General features: G+C 34.9%; 2 protein-coding genes and 1 long non-coding RNA gene across 22 annotated transcripts; all 3 read right to left on the reverse strand.

Annotated features, from left to right (window-relative positions):
* Positions 1 to 1153: 1153 nt before the first annotated feature.
* Positions 1154 to 5270, reverse strand: LOC113348371. Of its 5 annotated transcripts, none has more exons than XR_003359601.1 (9): positions 4111 to 5269; positions 3821 to 3919; positions 3602 to 3659; positions 3220 to 3522; positions 2764 to 2959; positions 2596 to 2640; positions 1955 to 2108; positions 1797 to 1844; positions 1154 to 1673 (listed from the first exon to the last, which is right to left on the reverse strand). It is a non-coding gene; the product is annotated as an uncharacterized LOC113348371 (long non-coding RNA). The 5 variants fall into 5 exon arrangements; XR_003359602.1 differs by having other exon boundaries at positions 2596 to 2648; XR_003359600.1 differs by having other exon boundaries at positions 2596 to 2662.
* Positions 5271 to 7721: 2451 nt separating this feature from the next.
* LOC113353705 (intracellular ribonuclease LX-like) lies at positions 7722 to 8377 on the reverse strand. The gene is made up of 2 exons (XM_026597221.1): positions 8319 to 8377; positions 7722 to 8236 (listed from the first exon to the last, which is right to left on the reverse strand). The coding sequence occupies exon 2, from the start codon at positions 8210 to 8212 to the stop codon at positions 7805 to 7807; it is 408 nt and encodes a 135-aa protein (XP_026453006.1). The 5' UTR covers positions 8213 to 8236; positions 8319 to 8377; the 3' UTR covers positions 7722 to 7804.
* Positions 8378 to 8492: 115 nt separating this feature from the next.
* On the reverse strand, positions 8493 to 13652 carry LOC113348374 (40S ribosomal protein S13-like). Of its 16 annotated transcripts, XR_003359614.1 has the most exons (11): positions 13407 to 13652; positions 13021 to 13261; positions 12813 to 12924; positions 11981 to 12246; positions 11619 to 11896; positions 11377 to 11510; positions 11113 to 11303; positions 10535 to 10604; positions 9869 to 10476; positions 8586 to 9603; positions 8493 to 8507 (listed from the first exon to the last, which is right to left on the reverse strand). XR_003359614.1 is itself a non-coding variant. In XM_026592098.1 (5 exons), exons 2-5 carry the CDS (start codon positions 13243 to 13245, stop codon positions 12662 to 12664), a joined length of 243 nt encoding a protein of 80 aa, XP_026447883.1. In that variant the 5' UTR covers positions 13246 to 13261; positions 13407 to 13549; the 3' UTR covers positions 12254 to 12661. The 16 variants fall into 16 exon arrangements, 2 of the variants coding, with proteins under 2 accessions (XP_026447883.1, XP_026447882.1); XR_003359616.1 differs by having other exon boundaries at positions 11113 to 11896; positions 13021 to 13092; positions 13184 to 13261; XR_003359615.1 differs by lacking the exon at positions 11377 to 11510.
* Positions 13653 to 13966: the final 314 nt, after the last annotated feature.

Consider the following 13966-nt stretch of genomic DNA (forward strand, 5'->3'; position numbering starts at 1 on the left):
TGTGAAGATGATGGAATTGATCATGTGTTGTCCGATTCAAGTGTTTTGATGAGATCTGAATCCGGAATAGAAAGGTCGTGTGTGTTGAATTCATGGGTTTGTGTTGTTGAGTTGGTAGGATGGTGATGCTGCAACGGATTTGCAAACAGGTGTAGGTTATAGAGTGTGGGTGATTTGAGAGAAGGGTTTGATGGGTTTGTTTTGGATTGCTTGTTGTTGCAGTAATGGCCACAATTTTTTGATGCTGATAGAAAAGATTCTGGAAGATATGCCGATGAACTGAGTTAGCAAAAGAAACTCACTGAGTTGAAGAACTTAAATGTGAGCTGAAGGACTTATAAATCTTTTTATCTTATACTAACGGTACCAAAAAGGTGGATAACCATCGTTAGCCGTTTTTCAATAAAACGGTCAAAACCGGCCTAGATTTGTAACTTTCATAAAAACGGGCCTATGATTGTCATCCTGAAAAAACCGGCCTATATATGTTTTGTACCCGAAGTTTTAAGTATGTAACCGGAGAAGAGGCTTATAATCTCTAACGAGTGCTAAACGATCAATTTTAAGTTTCAATTGCACGACTGTTAGGTCTATGAGAGGTGAGCACCAAACGGGATATGAGATGTAAGACAATTACTACAAGAAAAGTTGGATTAAGCGACGAGGCATTTTTGGTTGGAAAAGCCCATATTGAGTCGCTATATCCCTTAAAGCGACTTAATTTGGCTCTCGCTCTGGAGTTGCAAAAGGTGGGATTTCAACAAGTCTAGAGCAGCTAAGCAATCGCTTTAGTAATCAAGCAACTATCATGTAGCGTCTTCTATCTTAATTGCTACATGGCTAGAACGACCTTCCTAGAGCAAGTAAAATAGTGATCGCTTTAAAGCTAGACCAACCAAAATACATCAAGTGAAACATTGATCACTTCATAAATAAACCAACGCGCCGATCGCTTCATAGATAGACCAACCATAATAATAGAGCAAGTGAAACACCTGAAGTTGGTTGCTTATATTTTTGAGATACCAAACTTTTTACCGGCTACACCTGTTGTTCTGGTGCCCGAAGTATCCGGTCGATTTCAATTTAGATACTCCCAAATTGAAATTAAAATTACAATTAAAATTGATACTAAAACAAATTATGAACCAAATTAAAAACTGAATCAAGTTTTATTATATCGCATAGATCAATTTACATCATTTCTTAAAAAAAAAGACAATCTTTACAGGAACAAAAAGATTAAAAATACAAACTAATCATTTCTCTAAAAGATGATGATTACAATTTCCTTAATTTTGAAACAAAAGATGAACACTCTTTCGACTTTGTGGCACCAAGCTCATAATAAGAGATTTATACTGCCATCATTCTTGTGTTTTAAGTTCCTTTATGATCATTCATCATTGGGATCTTGACGGAGTACTCATACTCTAATAACATCACGAAAGGAATCAAAAGCAACGTGAGAGATTAGGCTGTAGCATAAGGGAAGTGATTCGCATGATTATAATCATGAGATAGTGGATATATTTAAGAATATACATAGAACTGCATATACAATAATTTGGAGGAGATCCAAACAGTAAACAAGGCGTACGATCTAAAAAATGAGGGCGAGAGTACATAACATAACTATCATTGTCTGACAAATATATGGTGTCAAATTGATCCTGTACGAAAACATATAACCATGAATGTCAGCAAAACCATCAACAACATATCATAAAATGTAAAAACTACTTTCAGGGAAATTTCTTGCATAATTGATGATGAGTGGACATTGTATATCTCACCTGTTGTATAGGTTGACATACATTGTCCCCCACTGATCATAAAGTCATCTGTTGTGAGCAGTGTAAACAACCAATCTGATTTAGACAATGAACCAACATATAAAACAATCGCATTCATCTATATAAAAAAATCTCATTCATATTAAGAGAAAACTCACTTCTGATGTTTTTCATGGACAATCCAAGTAGCAGATTTAGAAACCACATCTTGCTTTGGTTTCAACAAGAATCCAATTTCTTTCTTTGGTATCAGTCCAATTTCTAGACTTTTAGGATCACTTGAGTTTCTTTTTTCCATCACGAGCTATGAATCTGAAAACCAACAATGTAAAGGAGGTAAATTTCACGATAACAATACACATAAAGGCAAACCCAAACTTAAAAAATCCATCTAACTGAAGGATTGAACAACCCAATGATCTAAATCTTTTCAAATTGAAGACTACAAATACCAAAAACGTAATAACCAAACCAGAAATAGAAAAAAACTAAAACTCTATCAACAATATGAAAAGCTAACATAAAACTAAATCTCAAATTACCGACTGAAATCATTTCTCAAATTAAACCAAGATTTTCATTATCAGAATCAGTTGAAGACGATGATGAAGAATCATGTGAAGCGAAAGAATCATATCCTGAACCCATAAACTTGTCATAACAATATAACATCATCAAGTATGTGGTCCCAACCCAAACCATGATAGATAAGAGGCTTCTTAAATCCTCAGTAATCTATATCAACCGAAAATACATGATATAATATCATCAGTGGCAAAAAAAAAAAAAACACAATTACCTGACAAAAAAAATTTGATGCTTGAATCCCTTAAGCTCTTCAGAACTGCACCACTTGATAAGAATGACTCACATATGAAAACCACAAAACCAGAACAACAAAGTTCAGTAGAAACTAACTTTTCGATTAACTTACATACACACAAGTAAGGGATGGAGTCAAATTTACCAAATACAGAATTGGGTCCATATAGAGGAGACTTGTTGGCAAAACGGAGGAACTTAAAGATCACGTAAACAAGCGCATTTCCATACACTGTCTTCTTCCAAATTACACGACGAAACCAACGACAAGAGGGTTTAAGCATTAATATACATTTTCGTCTACATATTTTTCTATCTCGGTCCAAATATCTTCTTCAAACCTGTAATTCGAACAATGAGTTAATCAGAAATTGAAACAGTGATGACCAAAGAAGTTAAATAGATCCGAATAAAAGGGAAAATAAAAGAAGAAAACTAACTCTGAAAACTTACAATTGAAAATACATAAAGATTGAACAAAACTGTAACATAAAACTCAAAATTGAGCTACACCCTTTTACTGAATCCAACTCAAAGCCCGATTCAGTTATGGGTTTTGAATGAATCTAATCAGAACATAAGAAAATGACAAAAATCTCACCCTTGAAGAACAACCACAAAAACCCATCACCTAATTCTTCTCAATGATCTCTCGATTCTCAGTAATTAAACCCTAAATTTCATCTCTTAGCTCAAACACAAACCATCGTTGATTCAGATTTGAACCAAAACCCAAATCAACCAAACCCCATCTGTTGAGTTTGAGTTCTTCCATTCTCTTGTTGTTCTCTTTCATTCTCTGTAACCTTGTTTCTTCATAATTGTTGTTACTCATCACCATTTTTTCTTACTTCAGTACAAAATCCAAACCCAGGGTCTCTTAAAATGCATAACCTAAACAGACCTAAAAAGGAAAATCAATTGAGTACGGTAAAATTAAGCCCAAAATTAAACAAAATCAAAATACAAATGATGGGTTTTACCGGAAAAAGGTGTCTCATACTGGATGCCAATTCTAGCTCCCTTCAGACAGCAAATTACCTGCTCAAATAAAAAACCTAATGAATTACTCATTTATTCAAATTGGATAACGTAAGAGCACCACAAGCTGGAAATCAGACTTGACCATCAACTCTAGCATATTATGCAAACTGAAAAAGTCATATTCACTAAATTACTATATGTCTTGCATAAAAGAATACCTTAGTTCCTGCTATATAAGTAATTTTCCCATGGAAGTGAGAATTCACTGCCATGCTAGCATCCCCCTGCATTGCTTTTCTTTCTAACTCCATGTGAACCTGATACAACAAAAACGATCGAGCTTATTAGCATACTTAAAATGTAGTTGACCAATTAAATCAATTTAACTGAACATTTAGCATGCAATGCAACTAAAGCATGTTGACCATAGTGGTTTAAGTAATGCACCACATATAATGATTAAGCTTGCCTTTTATTAACTACAGTAAAGTATTGAGAAGAAAATTACTCGCTTCCTAACTGTAGCTAATAGTCCATCATTCCACTGTTCGCCATTTAAGTGTCTCTCTGCAAATGAAGAGACTCTAATTTTGCATCTTGCTTATTTACAGGTCCTACTTCATTAGGAATAGTGCTAATGCATCAGCACCGAAAGTGTATGAAACTCCTCTGTCGTTCATCCCCCACCCCTTAGAATCTCTACTAAGATATGACCATAATAAATCACAGAGCAGATTCCCATCTTCTTTAACTCATTCAATGTCTTCCATCCACCAACTTGTTTATTGCAATTGCAGCTGCAACTGATTTCGCCATTCTGCCATGTTCATCCAGTACAATCACCACGGAAAACTCCATCATCTGTCTCAGCACAAGCCATCTCCCATATTACATATTCATTACCAGTGTCTCAAGATTTACCAGACCACACACCACTAACACAGACAACCATACTCTTCATTTCACAACCTACTCAACCCACTTAAAAATTCTTCTTCCAATAATCTAAGCATTCGAATCACATAGAGAACCATTTAGTTCTTCTCTACTCAGCCGACATCACCGATTTCAATTCCTTCTTTTCTGTAATCAATTCCACCTACAGTTCAGTCAAAATCTTCATCTTGTTCAAACCCTAACTATAATTCACCATCCATCTTGATTTCTAGCAGCAGCAACACCAATTCCACAAATCGAACCCATGATTAAGAAACTTTAAACAGAAATGGAAGAGATAATGAATTTTTTGTTGTTGATTCGATGTTCAGGGATGGAGATATATGATTCTTATGGCTAGTTTAGATGTTGAATGAAGAATTGAAAGGGGTTCTGAGATTGAATCAGTGAAAGAAGAAATCAGTAGCAGATTACGAATTGAAATTGGGTTTCGTTTGATTTAGGGTTTGTATAAGGTGGATCTGAGGTATTCAATTGATGAGTTTCTGTGACTGAAGTTGTGATAATTTTCACCAGAAATTGCAGATGAGAATTAATATGGGTCGATTCAATCAAGAAATAGAGATGAAGAAGAGGGATTGAGAGAAGAGCAGCCGTGGTGATGGAGCGCCGGCGGTGTGTTTCGGAGGAGAGGAGAGGTGTTTTTCGGAGGAGAGGAGGAAAGAAAGAGAGAACCAGATTGGAATTAGAGTTGGAGTGGTTGAGGGATACAACCAAGAATGAAAATTAAAATGATCGACGTACCATATTTCGTTTGATCCACTCGTACGAATCAAGAAAAAGATCTTGATGGTTGATATTATATTTGGGATGTTCATACGGATTGAGAAGTAAGTGTGTTTCTGTTAGTGCTAATATGAACTCATGTATCCGGTTTTGTTATCAACATTCGAAACGAAAAAAAATCCAAAAAAAATATTAATAAATTTAGGACATTGTTATCGACATTATGATATAAAAAATCCAAAAAATACATAAGAATGAATCTGGAAAATGAAAAATGAAATTGATAATTGGTGTGTTTCTTTGTGTTTTTGTGCTATCTCTGTGTGTTTCCGGTTTGAATTTCGACTAGTCACATAGGTCATGAAGTAATTTCTACTAGTCATATAGTTCATGAAGTAATTTCTAATATTCATTACCGATAAATATGAAGATCAGTATCGATTTGAACTTCAAATTTGGTATAACGGCATAGGAACTATGAACCAAGAAGTTCCGGGAGGGTTCTGGCTTCAAACTTAGCATGATACATCATATTTATCGATAAATATGAAGCTCAGTGTCGATTCGAACTTCAAATTCGGTATAACGACATAGAAACTATGAACCACAAAGCTTCACTTAATTTCACTTGTTATTTTTCAATCTTACCCAATGTCAATCGGCCTCACTCAGATTTTCCCAAAAATTATTAGGTTCTTTAGTTATCTATCATTTTAATTGAATGTTCATCGACCTTAATTAATTAAAGACATTATTTATCAATCTTGTCCAATGTTATTGGATCTCACTCAATTTTTCTTAGATTCCATGAGTTTATATGGTTATCGATCAAATAAACTAAAATTCCTTCGTTTTGACTTAATCTTACCCAATATCGTTGGACCTCACTCAGTTTCTCTTAGATAGATTGGTTTATCTAGTTATCCCTTATTTTAACTGAATGTCCATCGACCTTTGTGTATTTCACCCTTTATCTATCAATATTATCCAATTCGCTCGGCCTTATTCAATTTCTCTTACATAAATTGGTTTATCCAGTTATCCATTATTTTAACTGAATGTCCATCAATAGTTCACCGAGGATGGGAACTACTGACAGTAAATCGGGAAAATTGACCGATTTTTCCACCGATTTTTTGAAGAAAAAAAAGAATTAATGATATAATTTTAAAATTTTCAAGGTTTTGATAAAACACCTAAATCAATTTCATGTTAAATCATAGGAATCAGATTTTTCCGATTCTTTCTTTTCTCTGTCCCAATTTTTTTTTTAATCACGAAATTAGGATATAAATAGTATTTAAGATCATACAAATTGTGCTAATTACAAAACGGACAAGGAATACGATTTTTCAAATTTATCTGGCCAATATAAAGTCAAGAGCTAGGTAATGATTGGAAACAAATTCGGTAATTACCTTCGGCATTCAATTAGATAGAATTTCGAGTAATGTATTAGAAATGGACGGGAATGAAGAAGTGAATTATTATCGTAGAAAATATGTAGAACATATAAATTTTAAATTAAATACTACGAATGTGTATAAATCAATTGAATGAAAATGATTAGCAAAATGAGAAAGAATGGGAAACCCACCTCGTCAAATTACTATAGTACTTCTATTGGAAACTCACCTCGTAAAATTTCTACAAATCAAAATTAAACAACTCAATATCAAACATCAAACACTAGATTGGTGATCGCTTCCCTTTCCCATTATTAGAATCATCCACTTTCCCTTTCCCATTATTACAAATCAAAATGAGAATGCATTGTTGCAGATCGACATTTTGCCCTTATAAGTGCAAATACATATCACTCACACTTACAAGCTCGGTTCTTTCGGCGTTTCTTACATAAATCTCACTGTTTGTGACACTTTTTGAAGGTTCTTTATTGTTTATGTAGGACGAATTGTGGTGCGCGACTGCAGAGATGATGGCAAGCAATGACCGGACTGTGTACAAAGCTTTTTGGAGGATTGAGTCAAGTTGCAGTTCAAAAATGTTGGTTCCTGATAAATTTTCATTTAATCGATTGTGAAATTCTTTTACACCAAAAAATGAGTTCCTTAGAATTAAATTCTTTTATTTATTTTAGAGGGAGACAAAAGATATTGAAGTATTAAGCATTACTTCTACTGTTAGAAAAAATTTAAGAGATTGCTTGTAGTCAATGATAACTAATGTTTTCCAATTAATTAAGCATATGTTCAATGAAGTAGATGAGTGTATCGTGCATCCATATACATTCGAAATACTGCAACACTAAACTCTTTTAGTTTAACATATCCAATCCATTCAAAAAGGGATCATAGTCGAAAATATTCAAGTACTGCATAATTTGAATAACAAAGATAACTTACTAACACAGTAATAGAGAGAAGATGATACAGGAAAGCTTACTACCAAAAAACGTAAATGATAAGGGGAAAGTTTATTATTGCCAAGCTTACACGAAATCAAATATCTTAGACCGCTTTCCTCTATTAAATATTAATTATCTAAAAAAAATTGACTCATTCGTACGGAAAGACCATGGGAATGTTGGTATTGCACTCTGATTGCTTTGGGTGGTCAATTGCAGACCATTTGCCTCCTTTATAGCGATAATAAATGCCAATTTCTTGCAACTGTTGGTCATCATCCTTGTTGGTGTTGCACTTCACAAACACAATGATATTTTTCTCAGCATGAACGCCTCTTTCCAAATCCCTCACACTAAGAGTTTGGGTAGGTCCAGGAGGGAAACGTGTGAGTATAACACCGGTTATTTCTTGCTTCTCAAATAGGTTTACCGCCTCTGAAAAATAACAACCTTGAGACCAGCCAGTATACTGGCCATGACGAACCCACTCATGCGACCAGAAATAAGCGTCATTTACTTCTCCATTATGAAGATCCATGCTTGCCCAACACTTTTTCATCTTCTCTTGAACTTTCTTATTTATCTGTTCACAAAATAAAATAAAATAATTAGTACTCCGACGAAAACCGAGCAGAAAAATTCTGTACAAAATCACATAACATTACCTTTCTTGTTTTGTACACAGTGTTCACTAATGGTCGTCCCTGATTATATCCATTGTCCCTCCATAAACCATGGATGGTAAATTCTTTTGGAATATCAGGTCTGCAATCAATGTTGGCAAAAGTATTACATCTTGAATAACCCCACTGTACTCTTAGTTCGAAGGAAGCATCTCCACCGATATAGTAGGCCTGTTTAAAAACTACAAATAGTAAGTGAAAATATTGGTTTAAAAAACTATCAAGCTACACAGTATCACTAGTTCTTACTTGACGTATTTTATCTTCTTCATCCACAGGGCAATAGGCGTCGTCAATCTCCTCTGAAGCAACCATTACCAATAGTCTAATAGAAAGAAACAAGGCAAATAATAATTGACTTTTCATTATATATATAAATAGTTTATGCAGTTTGTGATTTTGCTCGGATACAACTCTCAAAAAGAAAAAAATGGATTTATGATTTAATTCTTAATCCAAAAGAGCTGCCACAATCGTGTATATATATATATATGCTTTAAAAAAAGAAAAATTACATGACTTACCTATCTATAAGAAGAAAAATTACATGACTCAACTAAGTAGAAAGGGAAGAACAAGCGCATGACTGACCCGCTAAAAATTTCCTCCCATTTAGGGAAGGCTAGCTAGAGAGGCTATTAAGAAAATCAACGACAAGTACACGTGAAAATTTCCTCCCATTTTGGGTTCAGTAGTTGTTGTTGCTCTGGATCCTCTGTACCAAGATTTCCATGTGCCCTCCGTTCCACCCAATCACTGATGGCCTCCTTTTTAACTCTCCAGAATCAGTCGAATTTTTATGAGAATAAAAAGAAAAATATTCGTGCATTTCTGCACCATTTCCTAATAAGAGGGCTACTTCCCTAGATATCAGGTAGATTCTGTGTGTCAGGCATTTGACTTAGAATTTTGTGAGCATATCAGTCATAATTTCAACAGTAATGCAGCGGTCGTCATTTTATCAAGTACGAAAAAAGGTGCTCCACCTTATGGATATTCAAATGATGGATGTCGGGACACAGACACAATGGATGTCCGTACATAGAAGAATTATACAGCCCGTAGATGGAACAATTAGTGTTGATTAAAGTACAAAAGAGTAATTATTCATTCATATACAACCAGCTACTGAAAACTGATGCTGAAGATGGTTGGTTGGACTCTAGACTCATGGCAAAAGATTTTCTTCAACTTGGTCCACACTCTCCAGTTTACAGCTGCTTCTCTATGTTACAAGTTGTCGCTTTACTGAAAAGCAACTGTCACCCTACAATTCAAAGTTAGAACCACATATGAGAGACTGAACAATCCGACTGAAGTTTCCACAAGCACTGAGTTCAATTTTGACCCACTGTGTTGGTCATGAAGACTATTATGTTTACAGGGGCGTAAAAACTCACAAAATCAATAAACTGGTTGTCTATGGAAGGATGTCTTATCGATATTAGCATCTAAACATCTGGATGATAAAAATAAAAAAACAACCTAGAATTCCCTTGTATGAACAGAAAAACATAGGGATAAAAACCGACCTGTAACGACACCTCCCCAAAGAAAGAAGAAGGATCTCCCTGGCAGCAGATTGAGGAGAATCTGAACCATGAAAGCGAATCCTCTCTAAATCCAACCCACACGTGGCTCTAATACTGCAAATATACATAGTGAACAAGCTTATTTTAGCATCAGCAAGGAATTTAGTATCAGTATGAATAAACTGATGTCACACAATATACTTGAAGTTGGATGATGATTTTCTAATGCTTAATGGTGCACATGTGCCCAGGTGAGTGCATATGATTATGCGGGTTTAAAATCACCATGCGAACAAAGCTTGTGTACATATCAAAAACACTATTGGACTTCCAAGAACTTAAAAATTAACAGTGTTGTGGTAGTACAAGCATCTACATGAGTTGTCAAACTAAAAAAATTTCGCTCTTTAAAAAAGAAAGCACATTGGATTGGAAGTTGTTAATACAGGGTTTGCTTGTTAGGCTGAGTCTTTTTTTTTTTTTTTGAAGCGCAGCCGTGCCAGAACAACACCAAAATATGTAAGGAAAACATCAACAGCATCATCTGGCCCATCTCAATTCTCTTTATCCAACATATTTTTGAACACAACTCTGATCATGCTCACAAACTGCATAAGTACAGAAATCAAGATAAGATAAAGCCCCACGAGAAACAGAGGTAGGTACCTGACAATCTAGAACAAACCCAACAAGCTTGTCTTTCTCAATCAAATGAACTCTATCGATCAGAATTAGGCTAGAAAGAACCCACCAGGAGTATCAAACATGAGTAATGGATAAGGATCATTTTAGAGATAAAAAGGAAAACGTGCTAAAGAAAAATACTGTTGTTAACAGAGCAAATGGGCACCTGTTAGAAACATACGAGTCAAGTAATATTGATTTATCAATCTTTATCCAGTAAACAAGTGTAACCAAAATTTCCAAGGAAATAGAAAAATGTAAAGAAGCATTTCCAGGGCTTTATGTTGAACACTATGATCAATAGCAAGAACAACACTGACATGCTTAATGAACTCTAGTCCATTATCCTCTGTAGGTGAGCTGGAGTTAGCAAATGATGTAACTGATGAGACCTCTGCCCGTCATTCCGAGATTTACTTGTCTTAAAATGTTGATTAATATCATGTACAATTTTAAGGAGTTTCTCCATAGAAAAGGAACCGACATGGTAGACATTTAAAACATAATACCACACAGCTAATAATCTTCAAAACAATCATAAATTCATACAAAATCTTCACCTGTATCTTTGTGCAGACCAGCTCATTAAGAATCACTGTCAGCTATATTTCAGAAGACCCGGCAGCGAGGCACCCGCTATTGACAGAATGCGCAGGCTGAAATCTCCTGAGGATGCTCTAACTGCAGCTTGCTCTTGTGTGTATTTCGAAGGTTTATACAAAATATTCAGAGACAACCAAAATACAGTATCCTGCAAGGCAGAATCCAGACGTTCAATTATAAAGACGTTATAGGAATTCCTATTCTATGTTACTGCCACTTACATCACTTATTGGACAAATTCTGACGGCAGGTGAAATCAATAAATCATCCAACAATATGTTTCTATGATTCTTCCTTAGGTCTAGGAACTCGAAAACAGCGGCATGCCATGGCTCTAGGTAGACAGCAATATCACCTGAATGAACGATTGATAATAGCTTTTTACAGAGTCTCAACCCGGAAAAATCCAGGGTTAACAATATTGGGTCAACAATAGAAACCTAATATATGCACATCCAAGTACCTGTACAGGAAGCTAACACAAGAAAGTATATCAAGGCAGAAGACATTACGTCATCCTTGATCAACACAACGGGCAGTGTCATTGAATACTCATAGCATTGGAACAATTCCAATAGATGTTCCATTAGTACCAAAGATATAACTACCAGTGGTACAGATGTTGTGCACAGAAACTCCAATTCCTTCAGCAGATTTACTAATAACAGCATACTCCTTCGAAGTTCCATATATTCCTTCAATACTGTGCTCTTTCATGCACACAAGGAAGCAGCTACTCAACTACAAATTCCAACAGAACCTCAATTAGTGTCAAAAATTAATCCTTATATCAAAATTACAAACAAAAAAATATAAATAACATACTTGAGGCCTGAGTGTCCCTAGATTGAAAAGAGTAGGAGAAGCATGGGTAAACCAACGTTGTGGCATAGATGATATGTTCTGAGAACAGAATCAATATTGTCTTTGCGGATTCCAACAGCAACTCTCATCAACATATGTTGTGGTCTTCTACAACCTTGCCTTGCACCTTCAACAGGTAGGATCTTTCAAGGGTTTTGAAACCAAAATAATCAGTCAAAATCTCTGTCATATATGATTTCACTGTCCAGGAGATCGGCATTCTGCAACTAAAGCACACAAAAAAAAGAAGATACGAGATCCATCGAAATTGCTTTAACATTTAGTTGCCAGATTTAATTAAAAAAAAATTAAAATAAAAAAATAAAAAAAACTGCACAATCACTCTTCATTTAAAGGAGCAACACAATCAAAGAGTTCAACCTTCAAGGCGTTTAAACCTTTACAAATTCACATATTGAAATCAATACTACTCAACAGAACGTTTATCAGGATTCATTGACAGTAATCATGATCTTCTTATCACTTATCAAACCTCGAAATAGGGAGATAAAAAATCCAGATGTCATAACACAGCAAAACACAACTAAACTTGGTGCATTAAATTAATTGGGAGTACAATTAGAATAAATATGGATACAGAAATCTTATACCCAGCAAAACACTGATAACATATTACCTTCTTCAGCCTATAGTTGAAACAAACAAGAATTCAATATAAATACAGAGAAGCTATATTGAATGTGGAAATTGAAGTCAAATTCATGAAGTGTAAGAAGATAAAGAAACAAATCTCTAGGTCCAATAAACCAAAAAACAATAGTGATGGCCGTACCATGAGCCTTAAGAATATGCAAAACTCTTAAACCATGTGAATCCCTGAGAATGACATCAATCTGAGATGGAGTCAACCAGTTCTTTGCGAACTTACATGTGTTATCTTCAACCTGTAAAATCAAAACCCAAATAACCATCATCATCAATTAATAGTTTTAAAAAAAAATGATACATCAAACTAAAGGGGCTTGATTTATTTTACTTACATCAGGAGAAGAAAAGTTCCAACCAGCTTGGTGGTGTTCTTCTGTATTGACCCAGATTCGAACAGTCAATACCTTGTCACACCCAAAAACCCAATATTAAAAGCATACCAACACATCAGAAATACAATAGATGTGTAACAAGACAACACCATTTTGTCTGTACTTAATTACAGGTTGTAAATCTAAGCTGCAATCCTCAGCTGAGTCCTTCCGAAAGTTTGACATGAAGCGTTCCTCCGTCCTGATGCGAAGTAAATAAGAATCAAATCAGATCCAAAATAGATAGCTAAGACAACAGAAGAAATCTGAAATAGACTGCAATTAGACAGAAATTGGAGAATCAAATCAGATCCAAATAAACCACACAAATCAATAAAAGAATTTACCGAAGAATTCAAGTCAAGATAAGCGTGGTAACGAAACCCGGTAATTCGTGTTCGAATCTTCGGTAAAAAGAGATACCAATGGTGACAAATCTTCAGAAATTCGTGTTCGGATCTTCAATCTGAACGGAACCCTAAGAAAGAATACTCCCATTTAAGGTTTATCATTACAATTTGAACAAAATCAGGACCCCCTACAAACCCTAAATGAATTTGAGTAACCCGAAGGATCCATTAAAGTGAAAACTATTCCGAACCCGTGGGTCATATACAAGGAAACCCTCCCGACTGGATATTTTAGGAAAATCCTATTACTAAGTTCAAAATATAAACTTATCTTCGGATCTGGTCCATATTTTAATAACTCTACCCTTTTCTATTTATATCACAGGAAACTCATTAAATATTTTCATTTCTAATTTCATTTTCTCTCTCCAATTCTTACAGAAACTGAAACAGAATTTAGGATTTTAAATATATTTGAGCAGAGACAATCGATTTTGCTTTTCAGGTTTGATTAAATTGAGGTTTGAATCGATTAATTTTAACGTTTCTTCAATTTT

This window comes from Papaver somniferum, chromosome 2 (genome assembly GCF_003573695.1).
Source record: "Papaver somniferum cultivar HN1 chromosome 2, ASM357369v1, whole genome shotgun sequence".
NCBI lineage: Eukaryota > Viridiplantae > Streptophyta > Magnoliopsida > Ranunculales > Papaveraceae > Papaver > Papaver somniferum.

Excerpts from the sequence above, each read along its gene's own strand:
- LOC113353705 (XM_026597221.1), bottom strand. The coding sequence starts at position 8,212 with ATGAAAAAGTGTTGGGCAAGCATGGATCTTCATAATGGAGAAGTAAAT.
- LOC113348374 (XM_026592097.1), bottom strand. The coding sequence starts at position 13,245 with ATGTCAAACTTTCGGAAGGACTCAGCTGAGGATTGCAGCTTAGATTTA. Across the intron at positions 13,093-13,191 it reads GCAGCTTAGATTTACAACCT|GTATTGACTGTTCGAATCTG; the intron begins GTAATTAAGTAC and ends GGGTGTGACAAG. Across the intron at positions 12,925-13,020 it reads GGAACTTTTCTTCTCCTGAT|GTTGAAGATAACACATGTAA; the intron begins GTAAGTAAAATA and ends TTGATTTTACAG.